At 35.0% G+C, this 12,957-nt stretch overlaps 1 protein-coding gene across 7 annotated transcripts in view; it reads right to left on the reverse strand.

Moving 5' to 3' along the window:
* Nucleotides 1-12,957, reverse strand: part of VGLL3 (vestigial like family member 3) — a 61,644-nt gene that overhangs the window by 12,304 nt on the left and 36,383 nt on the right. For 3 of the 7 annotated variants that reach the window (XM_082743709.1, XM_082743708.1, XM_082743711.1), the window contains exon 4: nt 469-8,497. In XM_082743709.1, the coding sequence (XP_082599835.1) occupies nt 8,454-8,497 (44 nt within the window). In that variant the 3' untranslated portion in view covers nt 469-8,453. Of the gene's footprint in view, nt 1-468; nt 8,498-12,957 lie in introns of those variants that run through there. The other 4 variants (XR_014314976.1, XR_014314977.1, XR_014314978.1 and 1 more) reach the window with 3 other exon arrangements.

Below are 12,957 nucleotides of genomic sequence, written 5' to 3' on the forward strand. Positions count from 1 at the left end.
TTAAAAATTCTGTGTATACATCATAGACCAAGCAGAAGAGTTAACTGTCGTTACCAACTTTATAATCTAGACTAATCCATCTACACATCGGACAACATTCAGAGCAAAACACCCAAGTTCTAAGGCAAAGAAAACACCTGGTTGGTTGAAGACAATTTCTCTTTTTAATTATTTTTTGGTTCAATACAAAATGAAACACACAACATCACCCAGTGATACTCTGTCTTGAAGCCACCAAAGTGTGATATTCTTAACTACTATTGATTCTAATCTTTGATTTAGAAATATTTTGTTTTTAGGGTATTTTTTTGCTTGGTGCTTTTTGGTGTGTTTCTTGTTTTTTGTTTTGTAGGAAAAATGCTTAATAATGGCTGGATTTCTCATATAGCCATTTTCTTTAGGAAATATAAAAACAAAACCACACATAGCCCATTTGAAAAAAATTAAGAAACTTCCAGCAGAAGGAACGGGGTTGTTTAAAGCTTTATTTTCCTTTTAGCAAGATCCACAAGAAAAGGATAGAATGTCGTGTTTAAAGGGGAACAGATTTTGTATTTTTTGGCAAGATAATAAATCCTCTGTTGCTATATTTGGCTTTCTGCAAACAGTGTGTTTTACAAGTGCAAAAGCAAAGATCCATGCTGGTGTCCTTCATTCAGCCACAGCCAAACTTGGTGTGGAAAGTAAAACGGTTGTACTTGAGTGTTGTTTCGAAGACAGTCTAGCTCATTTACTGATCAACAACATTCCAGAGTACAGGTACCTACTTTACACATTAAATGCATCAAAACACGTTTGCTTTCCATCACAGTTGTTCCACTGCTTAACTGGTAACAGATGTAATGATTCAATCTGAACAAAAATGTAAAAGCTTTACTGTGTCAGTGTGGTCATATATAGATATTTTTGTCATATGTGTATAAGCAGGTCAAATGAGAAGGTTGGAGACTTAGGGCATCACAGGATGATCACACGTCCCCCAAAAAGGAGGCAAAACCATTAAATGGTAGTTGATTATCCCCAGAGAAAACACACTTCAGCTAGGAAGAATCTGCACCAGATGTCCTGCTCTCCACCCCCCGAATGCTTGGTCTGACATAAATACCGCATAGCCCTTTAGATTCCAAGGCACTATAATAACCACGTGAAATGTTTGAAGTAACAACAGAAATTCCCTTCATATGCCATTATTTAAGTGAAGGAAGATGAATCCTCCACAAATGACCATTGTAAACATGGAATAAGCCTTGCTAGTTTCAGTGATACACTAAATACTCTCAGGTTACAGAGCTGATGAAAAAATATATCGAAATCTCCTACTAATTGTGGTGGTAGAATAATGCCCCTTTCAAAAAAATCTCACATCCTAATCCTTAGGACCTGTGAATGTCACCTTACATTTAAGAACTTTGCAGATGTAATTAAATTAAGAACCTTGAGATGAGGAGGCTATGCAGGCAGAATCAGTGTAATTACAAAGGTCTTTAAACATGTGAGAGAGGCACAAAAGAGAGGGTCAGAGTGATGCCATGTGAGAAGGACTAGACGAGTAGCTGATGGCTTAGAAGATGGAGGAAGGGGGCCATTAGTCAAGGACTCTAGAAGCTTGCAACAAGGAAAGAGACTCTCCCTTAGAGCTTCCAGAAGGAATGCAGCCGACACTTTGATTTTAGCCTGAGAGAAGTGCCGAATGTCTGACCTACAGGGTGGTTAAGATAATAAATGTGTTGTTTGAAGCCATTAAGTTTGTGGTAATTTTTTACAGTGGCCATAGAAAACTCATAACACTAATCTCATTTAAATATAACTAACAGTTAAGAATGCGAAATTATCTCACCTAAGATGTTGGAGAGCCTACTGATTCAAACACTTATTTCTAGACTTTTGCACTTCTAAATGAAAGATCCATTTAAGAAGAAAGTAGAGTCCAATGCAGGAAAACTCCAGCTTCCTTCAAAATTCTTAGAATTTTCCTTTCCAGGTGCAGTTGTTCAGTCCCAAGAATTGTTAGGAAAGTTTCTTTTTTTTGTTGGTTTTTGGATTTTTTCATAATACTTATATCAAGTTCTGTAACCAACAAGTGTAAAAACAAAGCAACAAAATGCACTTCTCATAGTCAATGATAATTTTGAAGCACTGTACTAAATTCATTCACAAGCTTCCTGCTGTTATATAACTAACATAGCCCATTTCACTTGCCCTTCCATTATAAACACTTCGCTTCTAACCCACTCCTCACTGTAACAATTAGATTCCCCGGCCTTAGAAATTAACCTCATAAAACAAACAAACAAAACGCTAAAATGTTTTAATTTCCAAAGATATTTATAAATTGCTTAATCGGATAAGAAGAAAACAGAGCTTTAGTTAATTATCAAGAAATGCAGACCAAACCAAAATGCTACCTTAAAATACAAACATTAAATTCACATTAAATTATTTATTGAACATATTGAAGATAACATTGTTTTTACTTACAAAGTCCTCCACCATCTTTTATCACTGACATATTATGCGACCAGCATTTGAAGAATGAACAGAAATACGAAAATGTCTCTTTCCCGAACCCCAGAAAAAGAACAGAAAAAAAAATTAAGATTTTTATGAACTTTGTAAATTAAGACTGACAACATAGGCAAGATTACTTGTCTTTCTAGAAATGTAAAATTAAGATAGCATAAAATTGTTCATCAAACTATCAAGTCTGGAATTTTATTGTACTTCAATGGTGCAGGATAGTATTTCTATTAATAGTTTTCAGTTTACTTAAGTGACAAATATAAAGTCTTCCACATTATTTCTTATAAAAGTTATTTCACCTTCCTAGATTTATATGATAAAAATTAATCTGTTTTCCCTTTCAACATATGCATTTTAAAATGATACAAAGAATTCACATGGAAACTCTTCCCTATACTGTATATCCAGAAAAATGTATGGAATAGTCTTTTTAAATCATATATAATATCCAAGATTGTAAATAACCTAAGGAATTAAATCATGTGTGTAAATAATCATTATTAATTTCTGCCCTAGCCACAGAATAAAAAAATGTACATCTCTATTAGTATAAAGAGATATCATTAGAAAAGTTCACATCTTATGCATACACCAAACAAAAATCTCCTAAAGAATCTTATATTCTAAAAGAGCTATTCTTACGTCAAAATTTAGTAGTCCAGAAATTGTTAAAAAAAGAAGCTAATTGACAGTAACCTGCCCTTTCTAGAAGGCATCATAATTTACTTATATAATGGAACTGGTAAATTACACTTAATCTAATTAGTATTTCCTGGAACTTTAGAAGGAGATTCAGATAAATTTATTGAATCTAATTAATTTGCAATTTCAAGTGAATACTTGTTTGATCAATTATTTGAAACTATACAAATATTTTTCAAACAAACAAATAAAGGATAATGGACAATAAAGGAAATAAGAAAATTAGGATATTTTAATAATAATGGCTATTTCTATATTTTGGAAAAGTGTATAGGGTGAAATTCCCAGAGCGCACTAAAAGAAAAAAGCCCGCTGAAAAATTCCGAAAGTCTGTTCTGTGCCCAATGTCCATGACCAAGTTACCAAGGTAATTAACATTTTGAAGCTCTTGAGACTGAGGTCTTCCTAGAGGGTCCACCCATACCCCAATCTTCAACCATCCACTTTTGTGCAGCTTATCTATTTGTCTTCCACACACGTTTTTAAACTAAAACTATAACCCGATTTTTTGAAAATTACTTTAATAAGAGTTTTAATACTTTAATAAGTGATTTAAAGAGCTCTTAGGCCATGTTTTCAGAGAATAAATTTCAATTTCTCAAAGAAGCTTTAAATTTTCTGAAAGACATGTCTTTTATCCTGGAGGAAAGAAAACACAAAACGAAGCGAAACTGGGTTCTTAAGATCCTGTACATGAAAATCAGCAGGCGGATTTCAGTCTTGGTCTCATACAGTTTCTGCTTTTCTGCTGTCCTTATGTCTGTTGTGAAGGTGATCAATCACAGGGATTCTAACTGCCATCAATACTCCTTTGTAACTGCAATGGTTCAAGTGAACTCTTTCCATCTTCAATAACTGACACAGTGTCAACATCTGCTTCCAATAAAATTGTTTCTTTTTTCTCAAGCAGAGTAAATCTGCTGAGATTGTAAAGGGATTTTTTTCCCTCCCCTTTTCATGCAAACGATTTTTTTCCATCATATTTTGCAATTTTTCCTCCAAGGCAAGTAAAAAAAAAAAAAAAAAAAAGAATAACTTCAAAAGAGAAGTTTTTATTCCAGGTGCTAAAGAAGCCAAAATAGAACTGAAAAAAATATAAATGTTGGTGATTTAGTAAAGATGTTGCCTTAATATGAGAGAAAATAATACATAGGATCCTGGATGAATAGGGTTTTGGAAATGTAAGAAAACTCACAGTTGGATCTACACACCACTAAAATGTTAATTTATTTTCCTTCATAAGTGACACACTAAAGTAACAGAAATAATTAAGAAATTTACATTTTATCTTCAACAAATAGTAGTGGACAAGATTCTCTTGCAACAATTTGTGATGAAAAAGCAGTCATATAGTTATTTGATTGCTGCAGAAGTGGATATGGGAAGTATAAAGAAGGGACATCTGGGAGCTCAATTTTATGACTTAATTGTCAGACATTTGTGGTACACTGTGGTGCTTACTGAACATTTACTATGAGACAGAGATGACTGATGATAGACAGATAGATGGATACACAGATAGATAGATAGAAAGATATGATTTTCAGACTTCACAGCCTGCCACTTAGGTAGTTATCTCACTTTGCTCATAAGATAAATAAAACCCCAATCACACATACCTAATTGTGGCCAAGCCAGAATTCAGACAATGACCTAACGCACAAGTCAATGCTCTTTTCCATGAATTCATTTTGCTTCTCTATTCATTCCTCAGTCAACACTCCAATATATAAATTTTCCTTTTCTACCACTAATGCCATTACCCCATTGACTTAATTTGGCAATATTATGTAACAAAGGGACACTCGTTAAGAAATAGAATTTAGTTTCTTGAAATACTGTTTCTGATTGCAACTTCAAATAACAAATGTAACATTAAACGAGATAGCCAATGCAAAAACTGGATAGATCCTGCCTGTTCTGCAGGTCTTAGCATAGGAATATGATTTCCAAAATGAATATTGAGCTCTGCAAGGGCATGTTTTATACCAGTGACTAAAATTTGTCTTTTTTTTAAGTTTTTTTATAAAGTTAAAAGAATTAATTCCTTAAATTATTTGCAACACACTGGTTCTCATTTGCAAAATGTAGAGCAACCCTGGCCATTTTTGCTTAAAATAATAATGTAAATAATTTCAAGAGGACAGAGAAAGAAAAAAAAATGGCAGATGAAAGTTCAGAGGGGATGGTTAACCTTCTTAAGAAGAAACACTGGTTTGTAAAATATTTAGATGCTCTTTTCAAATAAACAGTGAGGGACAAAATAGCCTGTTGAGATCTAACTTAACACTTTTATGTTGTTCCTTAACTTATGTTGGTTTATAGCAGTCAAAGCCTTGACTCGACGTCAAATAAATGAGATGATTTAGTAGGGTCTAGCTCAAAGACCTTTAAAAACCTTGAAAGAAGTCTAATTTTTAAAGTAGTCAAAGGTGGAGTGGTTCCAAATGAATGGGGAAGAAAGTTGGTAGCCCTCAGTGAAGCAGGTTAGAAGCCTCTAAGTTCAACAGCATCATTTTGATATGCGAAGAGCACACCCAGAGAGTGACAGCATTTTAAACTTAAATTCAGAATATCATGTTAAATTACAACTCATCCTCTTTTACTTAAGGTGGTGTAGGTAATATGATCGTAACAAGGGGGTACCAGTCAAATAAACAAAACAAAACAGAACACCAAGGGGATGCCAGCCAATGATAGAGACACGCACTCTCTTTTTACTTAGACTTTGATCCATTCCTTGCCTGTTTAAGGATCTAATCCTTGCAGTCTGTCAACAGTGCCTTTTCTTAACAGGAGACCTCACTTACAAATCTTTCCTGGATACAGCAGAATTCAGATCTCCAACTTTTCTTGGACCCCAGAGCCAACGAACCTTTCATACTGGAGTTATCAGGAGTGGCACAGAACACAGTCCAAATTCAGGGTGTAGCTATACAATTGTCTCTCACTCCTTGAATTCAGTACAATGGCGAGTAAGGAAAGGAGCAGAGAGTTAACACTTTTCTTCTCCCTTAATTGGGAAACTCCCATTGAATGACCTGAATGAGCTGGAGTACAATGCTATTCTAAGAGAAACTGCAAAGGAAATTAATAGGTTCCAAGAGAAGGGGAGGAAAATAAATAATTCCCAGGGAGTCATCCCCTGGGAACTGCGTGAATACTTGACTTTGAAAACTCAGGAGGACACAAGAGGAAACCAATTTTACAGATTCATTTAACTTCATGCTCCACATATTGGGCAAAGTACATATAACTATAACGAATCAAACTATAGATCAAAATATAGATAATTTAACCAAACCACTCCCTAGAAATCTAAGTTCATATCATTTGTAATATGATTTATAAGTCGAAAATTCCTTAAGTTTTGACCTCACATTCGGTAAAAATATGCACATTGTGTTAAGGAGAGTTTGGTTAAGAAGAAGCAACTTATGATAACAATATAAGAGAGTGTATAGATTTATAACTCACCAGAAGCACCAGGAAAGAAAATCAATGCAAAAAACAGAGATAAGGGAACTACTTTAAATTATCTATAAGAGCCCTGCCTAGCTGAGCAGAGGTTGTGCTGCTCTTATAGCTAAAATGTATATGCACAAGATATACACAATTTAAAGTGGAAAGTGGTATTTCATTAAACATTGTATTTCATATGGGTTAAGACCAGGATGGGGCACATTTGAGAAACTTTTACCAAACTAAAACTTCTATATAACACTAACTTTTTAATATGACCCATCTCTGGAAGCAGCTAGATGAGAATGGACTTTGCATCAAAAATTCTTCATAACTGCTATTTTTATAACCCTAATATTTTCCTAACAAGGTCTTAATGGTAATTCCAACTTCACCTTATTTAGATCCTGAGGGCCATCCCAAGTTGAATCCTGAGTTTTCAAGGATAAATTTCAAAGAACAGTCAATTTGTAACCCTAATTTAAGTAACTGTGGCATAAATTCCAATTTAAATTTCATTTTGCTCTAAAAAGTTTTCTTAAAAGAGTTCAATCAACTAAGACCAGATTTAAACAAACAAGAAAGTCTTGAAAAAAAGATGTTTAAAGTATTACATATATAATATATTATTTTTTAATTTACAATGATGAGTAAAATGATCAGAAATAGTCATTGAATTAAAGGCTTTGTGATGCATCTAGTACCTTCCCAAATATTGTCCCTTGAACATCTCTAGGGAAAAAAAGTCCACTTAAATAGGACCTTAAAAATTGCCATGATTGCATAAATAGAAACAAGGAAACCAAGCCACTGGCAATCAAAGGTAGCATGGGTAAATGCATTTTTTTTCCCTAGTAGTTGGATATAAACTGGTTCCATTTATCAAAGTTGAATGGGCTAAAAAGACAATTATATACTCTAGGCAAACTCTCCCTCTGATTTAAAGTTTCTGCAAAACTTAGTCAACTTCCAAGTACTCTTTGGGACAAATCGAAGTAATGAAATATCCTTTCTTAAGTGTGGTCATTAAAACACTTCCTTTTCAAGCTATGCATATAACTCAAAGCTAAGTGAGCTAGCATGGCATTAAATCTTCACTGAGATTTAGTATAAAACAATACTATATTGGCTTGCCTATGGTGCTACTTTTGTAAAAAAGGAGAAACGGTCAAACACTTGAGGTAACCTAGAAAGCACAGAGCATATTACAGACATCTTAAAGATAAGCCTTTTCAACATTTTTGCCAGTGCTTCTCTGAGAGCAAGTTCTTTAAACAGAACTTAACAATTTTTACAATATTAAAAAAAATACATCCCTCAAAAATAGCCCATCAATGCTAAATCAAACTTTCCGTATTTCTACAAAAATAGATACACATAGAGCTAAAAAATTGTATTCCTGAAAGAATGAGCATTTTCATTTGTGGTTCATCTTTTCCTGACAAGGTGGTTGGTTCAAAAAGGAAAAAAAAAAAAAATCCAAAGGAAACAAAAATTAAACCATGTATCCATAAAAGCAAGACTTAAAAAAGAGTTGCACAGTTGGCAAAGGCTCAGATGAGGGGAAAAAAACAAACAAAAATGCTTTTCTTCAATGTCTAGAACCCACTCTGCTTTCTCAAGAAAAGGCTCCCAACCAAAGTCAGCTGGCTGATACTTCCTCTTCTTGCATGTCTATCGTGTCCCACCGCAGAATGGGAAATCCTGGCAGCATTTTTCCCAGTGGGCCCACGGAGTCACACTCCAACCTGACTTGCTAATACTGTGTTTCAGTACCATGGTGATTCCTTGCTCTTGTCTTGATGCTGTAGACCTGGGAAAGGTGAGAGTGAGAAAAACGAAAAGCTTTAATATAGGAAGTACTCAAAAGTGGGCATCATCTACAAGGCATTGGATATAGAAGCCAAAAAGACAATCTAGGCCAGTGTGGGGTATGGACTAAGGATGACCTGATCTCAAAAAAATTCCATGCTTGAGTTCACAATTTTCACAAAGCCAAATAATACAGCAGTGGACAAAGACTCTAGACCAGCGCAGTGCTATTTGGATAGTAGAAGTTCTTCTTCTTTATTTCTTTTGGTATAGTATAAATTCCTTACTGTAGTTTTTTTATTTTCTTAGAGTATGAGTGATAATAAGTACAATAAAATAATATAAACAAAACCTTTTTATTTCTAATTCCAAAAGGAGCTGATATTTGGAGAAAACAAGTTAAAGCCAATTCTGCTGCTATTTTGGAAATGTAGTCCATGGAAATGTAGTCACCATCCAATATGGTGAGCAATGAGACATGGTTAAAAACTGGATCTAATAGTGTTCAGTAAAATAGACACAGTTGGTTCATAGCTAATAGCACAAAGTATTATTTTTATAAATGTACTTATTTTTTCACATTGTCCTCCAGGAAATATTTAAGATGGCTTATAAAAATCTATACTTCATAGCAAGAAAATAAAATTTACAGATAAGGTTTTAAAAGTAGTAACCAAAGGAAAATAAGTGAACATGTATGAATTCCAACTCAAAGCTAAAGTGATTAAGAAGTTTATCAAACAGAAAATGGAAATTGTGATTCTGATTTGGTTCCAGTACAGTCAGTTGACTGATTTCTGAGGTGGACAATTAGCATAGCACCTTCAGCTTATACCTACTTGAAGTCACTTACCTCAGGTTCCTTTATTTTTGGCATAATCATTTAGAAGAGGACAGACAAAGCAATGATTAAAACCAAATACCAAAATATTAAGGAGTGGGTAGAAAGGCAGCATGTCTGCTGCTGTGCGGGTGCTCAGATCGTAGGGTGTTTTCTTGATCCTTGATCTAAAACGGTTGTAAGTCTGGGCTGGGTGTCAGAAATGGAATGGTTAAATGAGCCAGTAGGGTTTTAAATTAAAATTGTTACTAAAACAGCTGCAATGATTTCATTTCTTGTCCCTCCAACTTGTCGAAGAATTTTATAAAACAATGGGTATCATTACAAAACAGACACAATTTTAGTCAGGCATTGATGGGAGACATTAAGACAATCTACAAAAAGACTACATAAAGGGAGAGAGAACAAAGAGAAAAAGACAAAGCACCTCATAGAACCACAAGTCACCATCTATATCCTATAGCACTTGCATACTGGGGAGAAAAGCAACACTTTCTGAAAAAAAGATTAGTTTCATCTTAATTTTTGTTTTCTCTTGAGACCAGTATTATGTTTAGATACAGAGTCAACAGTTTTCCTTTCAAAAAAAGAGGAGGAGGAGGAGAAACAGGAGGAAGAAGGAAAGGAAGAAATAAAAGGATTTGGGGTATACCCATTCACTAAATTTGCTCTACTCGTTTTCAAATGATTTTGTGGTTAGAATAATTTGTAACCTGACACAGTCTCTGTTTGGTGACTCTTATAATCTAAACCACCTTAACTGACAATTTGCTGACTGCATAAATATTTTTTTCATTATTGAAACGTCTCATCTTCTGTATGACTCAGTATTTCCAACACTTGAAGACCCCATCAATCTATAGAATGTCAGCACGGCAAGTCATGAATAGTGTTGGAATCATCAAGTGATTTGAGTGTCTTTTTTTTTTCCTCTTAGATAAAGGCAATCCCTAGTTTGCTTTGCAAAGACATATGACTCCTTCAAAATCATGTTAGCCTTTTTCTGCAGACAACTATTGCATTACTTATCATAGCTCCACATTTTCCAACCAGAATTAACAGAGGGCATTCTCTTCTTATAACTTCATCTCATTGTTTTTGTTTCCAAGTCTTTGCATTACTCTAATGCAAACCTTAAAAAAAAAAAAAATCAATTTGTCTAAGGCCTCAAATGTATTTTTTTTTCAAATGTATTAAATAGCTAATGTGGTCCTTGTGGTTTAGCTGCTTCTTGGTGATGGTACAGTCTATCAAACCTTTGCTTTAATTACCAGGTATTTCAAAAATATGCATAAATTTTAAAAGTTAGGCATAGGTAAAACACAAGAAAATGAACAACCACAAACAAAGCACCCTACTACTAATAAATTGCAGGAGAGAAGCAGCTAGGATTTTTCTTATTAGACAATTGATGAGGGTAGATCAGGATATTTAAGAGTCAGCTGGCATGTTTAGTTTTCTCAGCAAGGGTTGAGGACGACAAAATCATTGACTGTATGTGGTCTACATACATTTGGGGTTTCCCCAGCTTTTCTTACCAAAACACAAAATCTACTCTGCTATGTTCTCCTATTCGGGCTTGTTCTGCCTCTCACTTTCCTAACTCAAACTGATAGGAAATTGGTTTGTAACATATACTGAAATCTCCCCACAGGCTGTCTGAAATCACCCACGTTTATCTTCTTGATATCAATAACTCAGTTTTAATTTTATTGTTTAGTCTGTGAGATTTTTAGTAGAAAAGAAAATAAACATCATAAAAATGTCTGAACATTTTCTTACAGCTGAATATGACAGGCATTGTGTGAAGTGCTTCTAATGAAATATTTCATGTAATGCTCTCAACCATGCTACAATATTTATTTTACAAATGAGAAAATTAAGACTAAGAGAAATTATGAAACTATTAAGTGGCAGAGCTAGGATTGAAAACAAGGTGGTCTGATGTCACAGTCAAAGGTCTCAACCACAATGTATATGGCTGCCCCCATATGGACTATATTTGCCAGAGGCTATGTCACTAACCTCTACTACCCACAATTCCCCAAGTCAGAAATCCTTTCATTAAATCAATCTGAAGAAAAAATATGTTTTTTAATATTCCTTTTCACACTGTTTAGAAATCACCTGACAACAGAACCAATGTCGTAGTTAAAAATAGAGCTCTTTTAGTAACCTTTTAAAACTATACATCTGTAATGTTTTTTAGCTTTTTAAGGTACAGTCATTGATTGCACAGTAGTTTATTATACTTCAGATGAAGACTACTTCAGTTGTGTAATAGGATACTCCACGTTGACTGATATGTTTTGATATATAACCCTCCCCACGGCCACAAAAAAAAAAAAAAAAAAAAAAAAACCCTTCCCCAGTGTGAACACTGAAGGCACAGGGTGGCCATCTGGTTCATGAGGTGTTTTCAGAAATGAGACCAGAGAACAAAAACATCAGATTGTTGGCTTCATAGTTTGAGAGTCTGGGATTCAGTTAGGAGAAAAGCTTGAATGGAAACACAAGTCCACAGACCAGTTCCTCAATTCAAAGCAGGGAGGGACAGAGGGAGAAAGAAACTCAGTGAGGGCAGGGATCCATTCCACAACCCTGAGATCAGGACCTGAGCCGGAATCAAGTTCGATGCTCAACCAACTGGGCCACCAGGTACCCCAAAGGTTCACCTCTTACAAAAGGCTCTGGAAATAAGGAAGTAAAGATAGCAATGGGGTGTGTCTAAGGATGAAAGATCTGGACACTTCCCGCTCTCATTTCCCTCCACTCTTAGATGTCTTGTGAGAAGATCCTAACGTTTTCATGGGACCCCCCAAAAAGATACAAGAGAGAGCTCAGAGAAAATGTTGGTGACCCTGCTGGTGTGTCTGATGTCTGTGATGTGGGTACCCCACAGCAGAAGAAATAGCACCAGCCACCCCAACTGAGAATGTTGGAGGGATCACAATGGCTAGAAGTTGAACCTGACTTAAATGGGTCATTACCTGGAAGGGCGCTGTACAGAGAATGCACCTAGAAAGAGTGAGGGAGAGGGGGTAAGTATGGAAACCAAGGCCAGGATAGGCAGGAAATGACAAAATCATGAACTAGCAGCCTCTTAGTTAACAGTTTTTATGATACAATGATTCTAGGAATAAAGAGGCAAACCCAAGGAGAGGGTAAGGATGAAATCTGAGAAAAGATTCCAACTCTAAACTGGACATTGTACTAAACTGAGAGCAATGGAAATATCACTATGTTGGACTGAGTATACTCATCATTAATGAGGTTAAGATTTCTGCTATTGGGTAGAAATAAATAATAATTCAGGTTTCTGAAAAACTACACCCCAGCACATCTGAGCTTTAGGGAAAGTTTGATTGTCAGAGTTATACCCATTAGGAAAGCATGCCCTGCTTCTAAGTCAGCATAATCACTTGACAACACCACTGCCTATAGCTCTTCAGTAAGTTGAACATGCTTCCAATTAATTTTATTGCTGTAGATAAAAGAGGTAATGTGGTAACCGTACACCGGGGAACATGCTGCTGATAAAAAAGAAGAAAACATAAGAACATAAAACCTTGAAGTGTGGGTAGAATATTTTATGACCTGAAAGCCAAGAAATACTTAGA

This window comes from Mustela nivalis, assembly GCF_964662115.1.
Source record: "Mustela nivalis genome assembly, chromosome: 1".
NCBI classification, from domain to species: Eukaryota; Metazoa; Chordata; class Mammalia; order Carnivora; family Mustelidae; genus Mustela; species Mustela nivalis.